At 39.4% G+C, this 15,760-nt stretch overlaps 1 protein-coding gene across 4 annotated transcripts in view; it reads right to left on the bottom strand.

Annotated features, from left to right (window-relative positions):
• PPP4R1 (protein phosphatase 4 regulatory subunit 1) overlaps positions 1-15,760 on the bottom strand; it is a 49,686-nt gene that overhangs the window by 20,963 nt on the left and 12,963 nt on the right. For 2 of the 4 annotated variants that reach the window (XM_056138138.1, XM_056138139.1), the window contains 8 exons: positions 12,485-12,620; positions 11,589-11,695; positions 9,908-10,050; positions 9,030-9,176; positions 7,362-7,469; positions 7,163-7,228; positions 6,194-6,352; positions 3,690-3,817 (listed from right to left, as the gene is read on the bottom strand). In XM_056138138.1, coding sequence (XP_055994113.1) covers positions 3,690-3,817; positions 6,194-6,352; positions 7,163-7,228; positions 7,362-7,469; positions 9,030-9,176; positions 9,908-10,050; positions 11,589-11,695; positions 12,485-12,620 — 994 coding nt within the window. The remainder of the gene's footprint in view (positions 1-3,689; positions 3,818-6,193; positions 6,353-7,162; positions 7,229-7,361; positions 7,470-9,029; positions 9,177-9,907; positions 10,051-11,588; positions 11,696-12,484; positions 12,621-15,760) is intronic. The other 2 variants (XM_056138140.1, XM_056138141.1) reach the window with 1 other exon arrangement.

The raw sequence follows: 15,760 nt of genomic DNA, 5'->3' as shown, positions 1-15,760 counted from the left end.
TACTCCTGGCTCTGCACTCAGGAATTACTCCTGGCGGTGCTTGGGGGACATATGGGATACTGGGCATTCAACTCAGGTCAGCTGCATGCAAGGTCAATGCCCTACCTGTTGTACTATCGTTCTGGTCCCAAATAGTAACCTCTTTTGACTAAAACATTGTACTACATTCCATTATGAACTACTACAATTTTAATAGCTGCTTCCCTTTTCTATTTTTTTTTTTGTTTGTTCTAGGGACACACCTGGTGGTGCTCAGGTTTTACTCTTGGCCTTGCACTCAGGAATTAAGTTCTGGCGGTGCTTGGGATCCTACGGGATCAAATCCAGGTCAGCCACATGCAAGGCAAAATGCACTGCCTGCTGTGCTATCACTCCAGCCCCCTGCATACCCATTTTTCCTGGAGCTGTTTAACAGTCAATGCAAGATACCAAAAGTAAAAACTGCATTAACTGTGACACAAAAGCTTTCAAAATACTTTCAAAACAATCAAAGTATGTTCTGAAAATTGATGAGACAGAATTCTTTATAAGAAGAGAACAGTACTGTCTCCTGAGAGACTATAGGTGAAAGAGCTCCAGAGGGGACTCAGCAGTTTCTCCCACAGAGTCTTCTGCTTCCTCTGGTGTTTCCATGCAATTACAATCATATCCTTATGACTCTTCACTTATGACTGTGGGCCTAGGAAATTAAGTCATGAAACATTCTGAAATCAAAGAAAAAAAATAAGACACATCTTTCATGTAGTATGAATAAACTAAGTGAAATGATAACATCAGTGACGTGCTTCCAATTTCACTTTAGAATGAATATACAGCTGGATTAACCGTTTAGGACAAAAAGTTAGCCTAAGTAGTTCAGTTATATATGGCTTCTGAGATTAAGCCCAGTAACTTTCTTTTTTTTTTTTGCTTTTTGCATTATACCCGGCAATACTCAGAGATTATTCCTGATTTTGCACTTAGGAATCACTCTTGGTAATGCTTGGGGACCATACGGGATGCCAGGGATTGAACTCGGGTCAACCATGTGCAAGGCAAACAAACACCCTACTTACTGTACTATCCCTCCAGCCACCAGTATTTTCTTAAAATAATTCTGTCAAGATTTATTATGTGATATAACTCTGTGCCAGACTAAATGAAGGTGTTTTCAAAGACAAACTAGGCTGGAGGGGAGATGGTGCCAGGAAGAGGGCTCAAAGGGCTGGAGTGCAAGACTGGCGATCCTGTGGTGGTGGTGGTGGTGGTGTGGGGGGGCTCCACGCCCAGAAGTCCTAGTCCCAAGCACTGCTGGCTAGCACTGAGTACCGAGGCAGGAGCCCTTGAGCACCTTCAGGTGTGGCGCTCATAGAAACCAAGGCAGCTCCATGTGGTTGGCTGCTGGCTAACTGGACGGTATCTATGCAAACACACAATTTAAAATAGCTTGTTAAAATTAGTGCCCTCATTCCAGTGCTACTGACAGCAAAGACATGAACACACTGAATTTCCTAAAAAAGTCAGGAAAAGACTCTTGGGAGTAAGTCTCGAGACAGCAAACAAAACACTGACATTCAGCTTGTTAAATGAGGTACGGACGGACAGATCAGGATGGCTTCCCGAACAGAAAGCAGGGAGAACCAAAGGAACACAGTGTATTAAGAGAACTAAGTAACAATTGGCTCCACAGAGTAGAAAAGAAAATGCTTATTTTACATAATTAAAAATAGCAAATTTGAGTGTCTACCTGTTCTTAGAAATTGCCTTTTATTAACATTTCCAAAGCGTTCAATAACTTGACTCAGCGTAAATGTCAGATTTATAAGCAATAAATGCTTCAAGAGTAGTAAAGTAACATTATTTCCAGGATTTGATGAAATATTACATAATAGTGGAAGCATGTTGCCAAAAACTTGCTTTGTGAAATATTTCTTGAATATTTTAGAAACTGAGAGAACCTTGAGGAATCAAGTTCTACACTTTCATCTACAGTAGCTGGTTCATAGTAAGTGCTCAATTATAATCAATTATGGGTCTTAAATAAAAACAGTTTAAAACTAACTTAAAAGAAAATGTCAGTGAAGTACTGAAGAGAGGGTGGACAAACTACTGATCTGAGATTAATATAGGAGTAACTCATTCTGAAGTTAGGAATAGATACAAATATTTTTACAGTATTTAACCTAACTTCCCTAGACAAGAACTCTCCTTTCCTTCACACAATTCAAGAAAGTGATGTCCAATGCTACAAACAGTACTGATTTTATATGAAAACGTATCCTTTTACAATGGAAGAGAAATTAAGATGTGTAGTGAAAACATGTCAGATCTCTTTTAAGAATCTCTTCCAATGATGTTCAACATCAATAGTAAACTATCGGCCATGGTAGGCAAACCAACCATTTGGTCAATTAGTTCTATAGGAACAGTAAGGCCACGTGCTTATGCATTTTCTACGGTTGCTTTCTACTCTAAAGGTAGAGGTAAAATTAAGTTGTGAAAGAAACCAAAAATATTTATCATTTGGCCTTCCACACAGTTTCTTGACTTTGTTCTATATTATTCTCTGTAAAATTTAATTTTCACTAGACTCTCAGATTTGAAAAGAAATAAATCACATAAAGTTTTTATACAATTAGATAGTGAAAAGGTCTGCTGGTATAAAAAATGAAAAGCTGGTAACACCCCCCACCCTCATCACTTTTGTCAAACTCTTTGTAGCAGCTGTTTTCAAAAGAACTGACAGAATTTGCTTGCTAGGAAGACAGGCTTAGAGTGATTTTTTTTCTTCCTTTACAAAAAACAGTACCTCAGGTTTGTTTGGCTATTCAGCAGGACAGTAGGAGAACGGGCAAAAAGGTAAAACAAGGCAGCAGAGAAGAAAGGAAGAACTGCCAAATCAAAACACCAAGAAAGCAATTATCACAGTATCAAGACCTACGAAGAAAATGTCCATTAGCATCATGGTAAGGGAGGGACAAGCACTATGGTAACTCAAGCATTATAGGCAGGGACCGTTTCAAAATCAGGCACTAAATTATTTCAAGTGTAAACGCTAACTGTTTGTGCACAACTTCCCATGCACTGTTGGTCTTGAATCATTTTTCCTTAAGAATATAATAAGCTTTTAAAACCTGAAGCTGAACTGTTTTAATGCAAAAAAAATTACAGATAATTATTCTAAGGTAATTTTTTTAAAGATATAGAAATCTAGTTAATTGAAATGTATATTCTATAATTTTATGCTCATCACTGAAACATTCTCCCCTGAACTGAGCAATTCAATCATTATCTTAGACAGAGAATCCAAGATCCACAATTAAATTGTGACTGAAAAGAATATAATAAAAATGAATGTATTTCTAAATTATATTTTACTTCAAAAATCCCAAATATTTTAATTCATAGAACCAATACTTTTAATATTACATAAACAGTTTAGCAAACAAATAATCTATTAAGTAACCTAGTACAAACATTATCAAATCTATAATATATACTTTTCTAAGTGCTAGGTATTAGGCTTCACATTTTAATATTAAACCAGAGATGTTTAACAAATATTTAAGCTAAAACTATAAAGATATTTATCAATTTTTATAATTAAGAGAAATTACTAATTCTCCAAAAAAGAATATCTACTGTAAAAAAAAATATAAAGGAAATGTTCACAAGCAGTAAAACTGGAAAGCAAAGTTTTAAAATCATACCTATTTTTGTCTTCTATTGATGTATCTTCTGAACCTTTGTTTTCTTCTTTAAAATATTGCCCTGAGCTAGACGGATTAGCAAAGGTAGATATGAAAGGTCCCAGAGATTGAAAAGCTGCTTGGCGAACCTTGGAGGAATTAAAGGACAGTATTAAAATACACACAAAAAAATGAGATATTTGGGCTAAGGTGACAGTATAACGGGTAAGCCTTGCACGTGGCCAACCCGGGTTCGATCCCCAGCATCCGATATGGTCTGCCAAGCACCACCACGAGTAATTCCAGGATTAATTCCTGAGTGTAGAGCCAGGAGTAACCCCTGAGCATCTCTGGGTATGACCCAAAAAGCAAAACTAAATAAGTAAATAAAATAATTTTTTTAAATGAGATATTATTATTAAATTTGCTACTAATATATATATTTAACAATAAAACTTTCTAAAAGAACCCTGAACTGCAGCCGGGAGACCACTCACTGGGCAGGAGAGCTCGTGCCACAGCAAGAACCCAGGCTGATGCCTCGCCCAGCAGCAGATGAACCCCTGCAGCACTGCCAGGTACGACCCCAAAATCAAACCTCGAAAAAATAAACCCAAGCATGCTAAGTGAAATGAGTCAGAGAGGGTCAGGCATAGAATAACTCCACTCATTTGTGAAATATAAAATACCGTAATACGAGACTGACACCCAAGGACTGTAGAGACAAGGGCCAGGAAGATTGCTCCATAGTTGGAAGCCTGCCTCATAAGCTGGGGGAGAAGGCAGCTGGGATAGAGAAGGGATAACTAAGACAATGATGGCTGGAGGGATCGCTCAGGATGGGAGATGTGTGCTGAAAATAGATAAAAGATAGATAAAATAGATCACGGTCCTCCCGTTATTCATCGATTTGCTCGAGCGGGCCCAGTAACATCTCTATCGTGAGACTTGTTGTTACTTTGTTTGGCATATCGAATACGCCACGGGTAGCTTGCCAGGCTTTGCCATGCGAGCGAGATACTCTCAGTAGCTTGCCGGGCTCCTCTCAGAGTGGAGGAATCGAACTCGGGTCGACCATGTTGGCTGCGTGCAAGGCAAACGCCCTACCCGCTGTGCTATCGCTCCAGCCCAGATAAAATAGATAAAAACATGAAAATAGATAAAAACATGCTGAAAATAGATAAAAACATGATGGCCTCTCATTATCTGTAGTCTGTATTGCAAACCATAATAGCCATAAGGAGAGAGAGAGAGCAAGAGAGAGCGAGAGAGCGAGAGAGAGCGAGAGAGAGAGGGCAACTGTCTGCCATAGTGGCAGGGGCAGGGGAGGGGGGTAGGGAGAGGGATATTGGGGATATTGGTGACGGAAAACGTACACTGCTGGAGAGATAAAGTGTTCGATCATTGTATGACTGAAACTCAAACATAAAAGTTTTGCAACTGTAGCTCATGGTGATTCAACTGTCACTGTCACTGTCCTCCTGTTGTTCATCGAGTAATGTCTCCTTTGTGAGACTTGTTGCTACTGTGTCTGGCATATTGAATACATCAGGGGAGCTTGCCAGGCTTTGCCGTGCGGGTGAGATATTCTCGGTAGCTTGCCGGGTTCTCCAAGAGGGGCGGAGGAATCAAACCTGGGCCGACCAGGTCGGCCGTGTACAAGGCAAACAACCTACCCGGTGATTCAATTAGAAAAAAAAAAGCACTCAGATTCAGAACTACTGTAGATCATTATTTAGTTAGAAATTAAAAGTCACTGTATTTTCTGTTTTTTTATCCTAGTTTTTAACAAAAATAAAGAACAAACACAAAAATTTGAAATAGGATCCTAGATAACATTTGCCTTAAAAAAAAATTTCTTCAAGAAAAGTCACACCCAGCAGTGCTCAGGGGTTACTCCTGGCTCTGCAATCAGGAATTATTCCTGGCAGTGCTCAGGGGACCACACAGGATGCCGGGGATTGAACTCAGGTCAACTACATGAAAGGCAAACGCCCTCTTGACTGTGCTATCACTTCAGCCCGGTGCTGTGTATTCTTAAGAACACAAAGAATGGGTGTTCTGAAGAAACAGGTAAGGTGCTTACAGGGAATGTGACGTAGTTGACCCCGACTCAATCCCTAGCACCACATAACGGTCCCTGAGCAAAGAGCCAGGAGTTAGACTTTGAGCACAGCCAGGAGTGGCCCTAATATTAAAAATAACAAAAAGAATGAAGAAAACCATTACTGCCAGGGGGGAAATATTAAGCAGCAAAACCAATAAGATATGCTAAGTTCAATGTTTCCAGGTAGGAAAGACTGATTTACTCGTTGCATGGAAATAAGAAAGATGTGTGCAAGTACTATATACCATACTCATCAGAAATAAAGCATTTTTTAAAAAGCTAAGATAGTAATCTACTATCTACTCTGGCATTAAAAACATCTTAAAATAGAAATTATTTCCTAAATTACAAAATTAAAATCAACTTAGCTAAAAAAAGGTCTTATTTTACAAAAAGGTGCAGCAGAACCAAACCCTACCCATCGTGAAGGATCGCTGATGAGATTTATAAACAATGCTGATAATTTTGTCCGCCGGATTTCTTGACACGTTGCACAGGAAACCGCCATGAAGCACTCGGCACAAGCCTTCCGGACTCCCCACACGTTGTCAGAACAAAGCTGGAAAAACCTGGGAAGCTAGGGAATAAGGATGTTTGTTTAGCAGACAGACAGAACAGGTTTCTTGGTGACTTCTATTTTACTTTCTGCATTCAGAGTGTTGTCAAATATTACATTTTTAATAAGATGGTAGAAACACAGTTCAGTATTAGTACTCAGGAAGTACTAATAATTAGTAAGGTTTAGCTTCTTACTAAAATGCAACACAATCACCTGAGTAAGAGCTGATTTAATAAAGAGGGATAAGAAAAATAAAGATAAAAAAATGTTCATAGGGGCCAGAGTGATAGTACAGTGGCAGGAAGCTTGCCTTGCATGCAGTCGACTTGACATCCTGAATGGTCCCCTGAACCCCGCCAGGAATGATGCTAAAATCAGAGTCAGGAGACTAAGTCCTGAGCATCACCGGATATGGTCCAAAGACAAATAAAGAAAAAAAAATTGCACATCTCCATTTTCAACAAACTCTTCCTATCAAAATGTAATTTAAAAGTGTCTGGGGCTGGAGCAACAGCACAGTGGGTAGGGCGTTTGCCTTGTACTCAGCCAACCCGAGTTCAATTGCCAGCATCCCATATGGTCCCCTGAGCACCGCCAGGAGTAATTCCTGAGTGCATGAACCAGGAGTAATCCCTGTGCATCGCCGAGTGTGACCCCCAAAAATAAAAAGGGTGTTCAGATTGAAGACATTTAAATGCCAAACTTGAAGTCATGGCTCTTTAGTCAAAAAATTATTGTTGGAAAAAACTGTGGGTAAATGTATACATTTCAAGCTCCACATATAAATTTGTAATGCACAATGTATTCCTTTGTTTCTACAATACTTACCAACATTTCCTCAGTCGCTGGCTGGCCAACTACACTGCAGATATCTCCAAAATTGGCAGCACAGACCTGAAACAACATAAGCATCACTGACATTTCAAAATACTGCAGACAGAGCTCTTTCAACCAATCTTTCTATTTTCACTTCTGGGTGCACTGACCAGAGCAATGTGTCCTTCAGCAGAAGCTGACTGACAAGTACCTTTCGCACATGGAACATCCTGCAGTCACAGCACATCTCACAGAACCTGGGGAGGAGGCGGCGCTCCGTGATGTCCTTCCCGACCATGGGGGCCATTCTGCACATTATCTGCAATAAGGACAGAAACATACTTGAAATACCGTCAAGCTGAGACTTCGCAGTTAAATCTGCCAACTTACTGAAAGTATATAATTAGAGGAAATACGAAATGCAGTACCATTATACTGCATACATTACAAAAATCATTTTATCTAAGTAAAAACAGAAAAATAAACATAAACTACCAATAAAATCAAACAGTAATTACAGTAAGTATGGCAAACCCAGAAAAATAATTCCAAATTCTACCTGGTAACTTTAGATACAAAAAAACTCCCCTATATTTATCCTCGTAATGGTGACTGCTCAAGAGCAAAAAAATTATCCATTAAAAGAATCTGAAGGATCTGAAGTTAGAAACATCACTAAGAAAGGACTCTACAGTGGCAGTTCATACCTTTCACAGTCACCAAAATTAGAACGACCCAAAGCAAGGCAATTCTGATATTCCTGCTTCAGCTCATGTAATACCATATAAAATGAAGCTGTACTGAGCATGAACTCTGGCCGAATAAACAAATTCCCTCCATAGCTGGCAAGATTCCCAAACATATAAGAAACTAAAATTAATCAAAAATCAACCACAGGGGCCAAAAAAATAGTACAGTGATTAGGGCACTTGCTTTGCATCCCAGGTTTGACCCTTGGCACTTCAAATGGTCCCCTGAGCCCTGCCAGGAGTGATACCTGGGCGCAGAGCCAGGAATAACCCTGAGAATTGCTGGGTGTTCCCTCCACCCACTTCTGACAAAAAAAAAACCCAAAAAAACAAAAAATAAAAAAACAATCAACCAGAAAACGAATCTGAGGTGCTTCTGGCAGGATCTGAGGTGCTTCTTTGCGAGGATGTGCTTCTCAGGTGTTTACAACCACAAGTGGGTGGGAAAGTTTTTAGAAGGCCTAGTTTAAACAACATGAAATCTTTACAAAATGCATGACATCTGCTAAAAACTATAAAACACTGATGAAATAAACCAAACACTTAAATGGAGAGATCAACTATATCCGTAGTATTTTTTCAGAGACAGACGCTAATAAAGCCATCTAATTTCAAGTGGGGCCCACAAAGACACACCTTTTTCCTAACAGGTCTATGTCCCATTGTAGCTCACTTATACTTTTCAAATTTACTCTATAGCTACTATAGCGACTTTATTTTATTTTCTGGGGAACGGTGTACACCCGGTAGGGCTTATGGATTATTCCTGGCAGGGCAAGGGGAACCATATGGGATGCTGAGATTGAATCCAGGTCAGCCACTTTCAAGAAAACACTCTACCTGCTGTACCTTCACTTTGGCCACTAATTTGTAGCTATTTTAATAGATACCTAACACACATAGCCCTAGAGCATGTAACGAAGCATAGCAATTATGGGAATTTTATATTAATCAATATAATTGTATTAAAATATTAATAAAGTTGTATTAAATGTAACTATTAAAATATTAATACAATGTTATTAATCAATATAATTGTATTGTATGAAAGTATTGCCTAAATTGAAAAAAAAACAAAAACAACCTGTGTTCTAAGAAAAATAACAAACCCCAAAATCTATTCGACTTACAGCCACAGCCTCTGTCTTCACATCGTCATTGCTGTCCGGGGCAGTCAAGTCTATGAGGACAGGACACACCTTGGTCTCCACATCAGATCGCTCTATTAACTCCTGCTCCAGCAGAGCCAGCAACGCGGCCTGACTTGTTTTCCTTACCTAGAGAATAAGTAACAGTATGTATAAAGTGGACGCTGGAGTGATAGCACAACGGGTGGGCATTTGCCTTGCACGCGGCCAACCCGGGTTCTATTCCTCTGTCCCTCTCGGAGAGCCCGGCAAGCTACCGAAAGTATCCCGCCTGCATAGCAGAGCCTGGCAAGCTCCCCTTGGCGTATTCAATATGCCTAAAACAGTAACAAGTGTCACAACAGAAACGTTACTGGTGCCCGCTCGAGAAAATCGATGAACAACGGGAGGACAGAGCTACAGTGCTACAGTACTATGTATAAAGTTTTTACACAATATTCAAAAGCCCTACTACTTTATTTTCACAAGTTTGAAAACTTACATTCCAGCTTAAAAGGTAGCTGTAGTTTTCAAACCTTGCAAATAAAGATTTGTGGCTCTTCAACTATTACAAAGACAGAACTTGGTCACTTTGTAACAGATGAAACAGAACAGAAATCATTTCTGGTTAGAGATACCTCCCAAATGAACCACTGACTCTGAAGGAGATCCCTGAGGGTCAGTGAGAAGATGGCTCCTTAGCAGTGCGGAAACCAGCACTAAGGAAACGCCTAGATTTGCCAGAATTGTCTAAGATAGGCTATTTTGAAGGTAGAAAGAAATTAAAGAAAATATATCCAAAAGAGATCGCGTAGGTCATTTTACATATATATATATATATACACAAATTCCCATTAAGAACATGTAACTAGCATTCTTACCTGATTGTTCTGATCTGCAAGATATCTAACCACAATAGGAAGCAAGTATTTGGAAAATGCATATGGAATTGAAGGCCGGTTTTCTTGACAAAACAATGCGATATGAGGCACCTGTTCCATCAGTTCTGCTCTCACGGTCGGTTCTATTGAAATAAGAGAAATGTGAGCGAACAGTCTTCCATAGTAACAGAATTTGGAGGCTTCAGACATAGCTCTGGACTTTCACCCTCAGTGTAAAATGGCTTATAAAGTGCATCATCTCTGCAATCCTTCGCACGACCTACCATAGGTCCAACCCCATGAGTGAAAAAAAGACTACTGCATCCCAAGCATTTATCATTCACGGTCTATGCTACTAAGTAATCAGTTTCAGTAAGAAATTAATACTTTTATTATCTGCACTAGTGTTTCCCAAAGACAACTAAGCAAGCCCCCCCCCCCCCCCCCCAGCTGTGAAGGCTAGTGGCCTGGGGGACAAAAAAGTGCGTGTGTGCTTTCTGCTTGTTCATGTAGAGACAGTTGATTTCCGGAGGGGTGGCAAGTGACTTTTTCTTTTTTCCTCACCTATTTGGGTAACAGGGCAAATGCACTTGGGATGCTCTGATCCACACAGTGCCATACTGCACTCAGTGGAATGCCTACTAATACAGGACAGCTTTAATAGGGTGAGTATCCAGAAACTCCACCACTTTCAGAACCTCTGAGCTATCATAAGGACCAACTCCTAACCTAGTCAATAAACAAAGCATTCTAGACTTAACATTAAAAAGAACACATGAAAATTACAAAGAGTGCATGATGGCCTTAAATACTTTCTGATACCCACTGTCTTCTATTTTGTCTGTACAATCTTTCCATGTCTGTCAATTTCTTTACCCAAGACCTTGCTTTTAAAAAATACGTATACCTCGGGGTCCAAAATGATAGTATTGATAACACAGTGGGTAGGGCATTTGCCATGCATGCAGCCAACTCAGGCGAACACAGAACCCTGTGTCAGGAGTGATCTCTGAGTAGAGTCAGGAATAAACCCTAAGCACCGTTGGGTGTGGCCCCCCAAACCAAAATAAATATACACATTTTTAAATTTTCATAAACATTTTCAAAGTCTAAAAACAATGTACCTCTCTAAGTAGACCCTTGTTTTTTTGCTTTTGTTTTATGATAGATGATGGATGTTCTAGCAAGTGAGAGCATATAAAAAAAAGCATCTTATATGTCCAAACTTAAACTTTTTGGGGGGTTTTGTTTTTAGGTCACACTTGACCTAAAAGTGGTGCTCAGGGCTCACTTTGAACTCTGCAATCAGGGATCACTCCTGGCAGTCTGGCAGGGACCACTGGGATGCTGGGAACTGAACTTGGCTCAGCTATGTACAACGTAAGCATCCTACCCACTGTACTATTCCTCCGGCCCCTCCAAAATTAAATCATTCAATTAAATGAACCTATTATAAAATGTGCAGACCTTAGTTTCATACTTTTTTTTCTTTTGTTCTTGGGTCACATCTGGCAGTGCTTAGGGTACCATATGTAGTAGAAGGGATAGAACCTGAGACTTGATCTTCATCGATGGGTTAGTCAAAAAATCATTTTGTAAATATTCCACATTAAATTCTTCACCAGACAGAAACAAACTTGACATAAAAATACTCTGTGTGGAGAAAGGGTTACATAAATACCTGAATCATCAGCTAATCTGCTAATTCTTTCCAAAACAGCAATGCAATCTCTTTCATCATCACAGACTTCCCTCAAGGTATCCAACAAACTCCGAGCCACCATTTGTCTACAGAGAAAAAGAAAATTATTGTTCAGTGGCATTAATACTTAACAGTTAAAAATTTAAAAGGCAAGCTTCGGTAAAGAAAAATATTTAATATATTTTTATTACATAACGTCTGTAATTTCCTAAGTGACAATGTCAATCTGGATTTTAACAAGATCACAGTTGCCAAAATATTTTCCATCTTTACTTGATTTGAAAAATTTCCAAAGTCACTGAAAACACATTTTAGCTATCTTCGATTTTCACTATCATGGGCAAACGTGTATTCATTACACAAAACATTTGTTAAATTATTTTTTACTAGTATGGTTTTACATATCTACTCTTAACGAATTTTAGGAAAGAAATACTGATTTTCCAGAGTTGTATGACAGGGCTGTTCTGGGGCTACATCTGAAGCCAATGCATCAAGAGTATTAACTCCCACGTCCAAATCCTAAGGCCATGAGCTGGCACACAGTGCATACATCATTTTCAACAGAAAAAAACTACATCTTCCTCTCAGTGACTGATTTACATAGACATCAAAAGTATGTCCAATCCCAAAGATTTTTTTTTTTTTGGCCAAAAAGCAGAGAAAAAGTGCTTATGTTGTTGTAAGAACCAAGAAGTAAAAGTAAGTATAACAGGTCACAATTATGAGTATTACTGTAAGGTGGTACCCTTGTGGTATCTCAGACCACATAAATTATTAGTAGTTTCTCTTAAAACTGGTAATTTCATTTCTTACTGAGATTACTATAATAAACAGCACCCCCTTCCATTCTAATGAGAAGAATATGCACATACCTGTTAAATACGTTCTCACTTGCAGCATACTTGTCCAACCTCCCCAGTGGCGTCAACATTTCATCTTGTGAGACAAAGTCCAGGGCTGAAGGTATAATAATCACATCAGACTCTGAGCTGTAGTCATCCACACCAACTATCAGAGACATCAGAAATACTCCTTATAACACCTTGAAACTAAAAGGCAGCCCTTATCTATTTGAAGCAGCCTAACAGACTAAATGAGGTGGAGAGGCACAAAGAATCACAGTAAATCTTTAGTTTCAACTTTTAAGACAAGAGTCAAGGACGCCTCCTCTTGTGTACAGGTATGTTCTAGCTGCCTCTAGAAGCTTATATAGACAAGAAGTTACAGAAACTTCGTGACCACAAAGCAGTGAAACCAGTCAAGAGTCATCATAGACCTGATAACTCAACTGAAAGGACAGAGAGTCCAACACTGACTGAGTCCATTCTGTGATGCAGCCAGAGAAAGGCTCACATACAGAACAAAGAGAGTGGACTTCCCAACAGAAATAACGCAATCCCGAGGGCCGGACAGCAACATCTCAAAGGCTCTAAAAGTAAAAAAGCCACTTAAAACTCGATAGCTAGGAAACAGAAATCTTTCAACTATCTTTGAAATCTGAAATGTGTATGCTCCAAATGCAAAGGTAAAAGATTTTTCAGACATACAAAAGTGAAAAGACCTCAGCAGCAGACAAGAACTACAAGAAAAAGAAGTCTGTTCCTCATATCAGACAGAACTAGAGATCTACACAAAGGAAGGAAGAGCATCAGAAATGGTAAATAAATACAAGAGTCTTTTTACTATTTTTAAAATCTCAAAAGATAAGTGGCTGTTTAGAATGTAGCATATAAAACAGATGAAAAAGTACTTTGTGGAATTTATAACAGAAGTAAAATAAATGCATGTAAAATAAATGACAGTGGAAAATAAAGTACATAAAGTGATTCCACAGTACGTGAAGAGGTTACTGGAAAGGTCTTGGAAGGGAGTGGTAGTACAGCAGGCAGGGCATCTGCCTGGCACGCAGCCAACCAGGTTTGATCCCTGGCATCCCATATCCCATATGGTCCTCTGGTATCATCAGGAGTAATTCCTGAGTGCAAAGCCCAGAATAACCTATGAGCATTGCTAGGTGTGGCCCAAACCCCTACCACAAATAAGTTCCATACTAATTATAAACTCTATGGCAGCCAACAAACATCAAAAACTCCCAACAAAAACATGCAGCCTTCAGTAAGTCAATAAAGGACCTAAGATGGAATGACAACAGATATTCCAAAAGGTGGCAGAGGAGAGTAACAACAATAACAAAAAGGATAGAGATGGAAAATGTGAAACCCAATCATATAAATCCTATTAAGCGCAGACTCTCTCTCCTAAAACCCACCCCCAAAGGTGCAAGCTGTGGTTCCGCAGCAGAGCACTCACTCCCACCCTGTGTGGTCTCTGGACTCAATCCCCAGCCCCCCTCACGTCAACAACCACCCATACCACATAACGAACAATGACCCAGCAAGAAGGCAGATTGCCAAATAGGTTTAAAATAACACTAACACACTTAAACTAACAGAGTGCAGACATTTGTTTAATACCAGTTATTCTGATTTTCTATTCATAGAATTGTACCTTATGTATTATGCATCAGGGTGTTGTAAAAATGTGCCTCAGTTGGCCTCAGTTTTCTCCTGATGCAACTGGCTAGCATGCCATGGAAGGCACCTTTATGCAGGCTCTAGAATTCTATGACTATGACCAAACTGTTTCATCAGTCACACATTAGACATTAGCAATACTGATTCTGGTCCACGCAAAGCCAGCGCCCTGGAGAACATCCCCAGAGGGCTGACTCTCAAACATCACTGCTTAGGAGAAGCTTGGTGTGCTTAACTCCATCGGTCAGCAATCAGGCCCAGTGTTCATTTTTAACAAATAACCCCACTGATTTGAGAAACATGCTCTGAGACAAAGTCATATTCTGCCTCAACTTTATTAGTCATCCTCTCGCCCAGTTAGCAATTCCTTCATTACAAAAGTCATCAGTACAGCTATCAAGAACAAAGGTCTGTTTCTATTTCCAGTTCCACTGTTTCCTGTGGAATTCTTGTGGCCTGAATCATCACCCAACTGAGGAGTTTTCTTCATCAATTCATTTAATGGGGAACACAGAATTTGATTACTAGAGGTACAGGTGACTGGGATCTAACACAGAGCTACCACAGCTATTTGAATATGGGGAATACACACCAAAAAAACCATCACTACTGAAAAAAATACCACAAGTACCTCAGTAATAATCTCGGATAAAAAGGCCTTGAGTATTAATGTGGAAATACTGCTGCAAGGATTCTATAGTTTATACACAGAAGTACATTTACTTTAAATAAAAGATGCAAATTACAATTCATAGGAATAATTTCAATACATACTAGAAAGTCAATAGAGGAGTTAAAATGTAATACTAAAAAAAATTTTCATTAACAAAAAGAAAGCAACTATTCCTGTGACAAATACACACACACACACACACACACACACACACCTCAAAGTGTAGACCTAAAACCCAGCCAGCTCAGTATATTAAATCTGAATGGATTTAACATGAAAGGCAGATTCCCATAATAAAAATTATAACCTATCGACAAGTCTACCAGGGCAATTTTTTCCTTAATTTTGGGACCACAACAGGCAACGCTTATTCAGGGCTTACTTCAGTCTCTGTGTTCAGGGCTCACTCCTGGCAATGCCCAGGAGCGGTATGTGGTACTGGGGATTGGTCCAGTGCATGCAAGAGAAGCACATGAACTCCTTCAATAGTTCTCCGACCCATGAATTCTAGTTTTATAAAGTAGAATTTATGAAACTATAAATTAAATAGATTCCACCTCCCATTTCTCAGCAACCTGAGAAGTACTAAGAGCGACTGCCTATAGCACCATTATTTTATTTTTTTTTATTTTTTGCTTTTTGGGTCACACCCGGTGATGCACAGGGGTTCCTCCTGGCTCATGCACTCAGGAATCACTCCTGGCGGTGTATAGCACCATTCTTAACCCTTTTTTAGACCCGCAGATCAGCAGCTCTCCCACCCATGGATAGTTATCACTAAGACCAGTAACAAGAAGATTGGCAATTGTAACTGCTGTGGTAGGAAAACCAGTGGTTTCCAAACTTTCTGTACCTGTGAACCTGTACCCTCCAAGGAACAAAGTTGCAGACTACAGGCTTAAAGAAAACTAGGGAACAGGATTTTCTGGGAGGTAACTCTA

The sequence above is a fragment of the Sorex fumeus genome, unplaced genomic scaffold (assembly GCF_029834395.1).
Source record: "Sorex fumeus unplaced genomic scaffold, SorFum_2.1 ptg000128l, whole genome shotgun sequence".
NCBI classification, from domain to species: Eukaryota; Metazoa; Chordata; class Mammalia; order Eulipotyphla; family Soricidae; genus Sorex; species Sorex fumeus.
The sequence above is the reverse complement of the archived record's forward strand: the minus strand, read 5'-3'. Positions and strand labels throughout refer to the sequence as shown.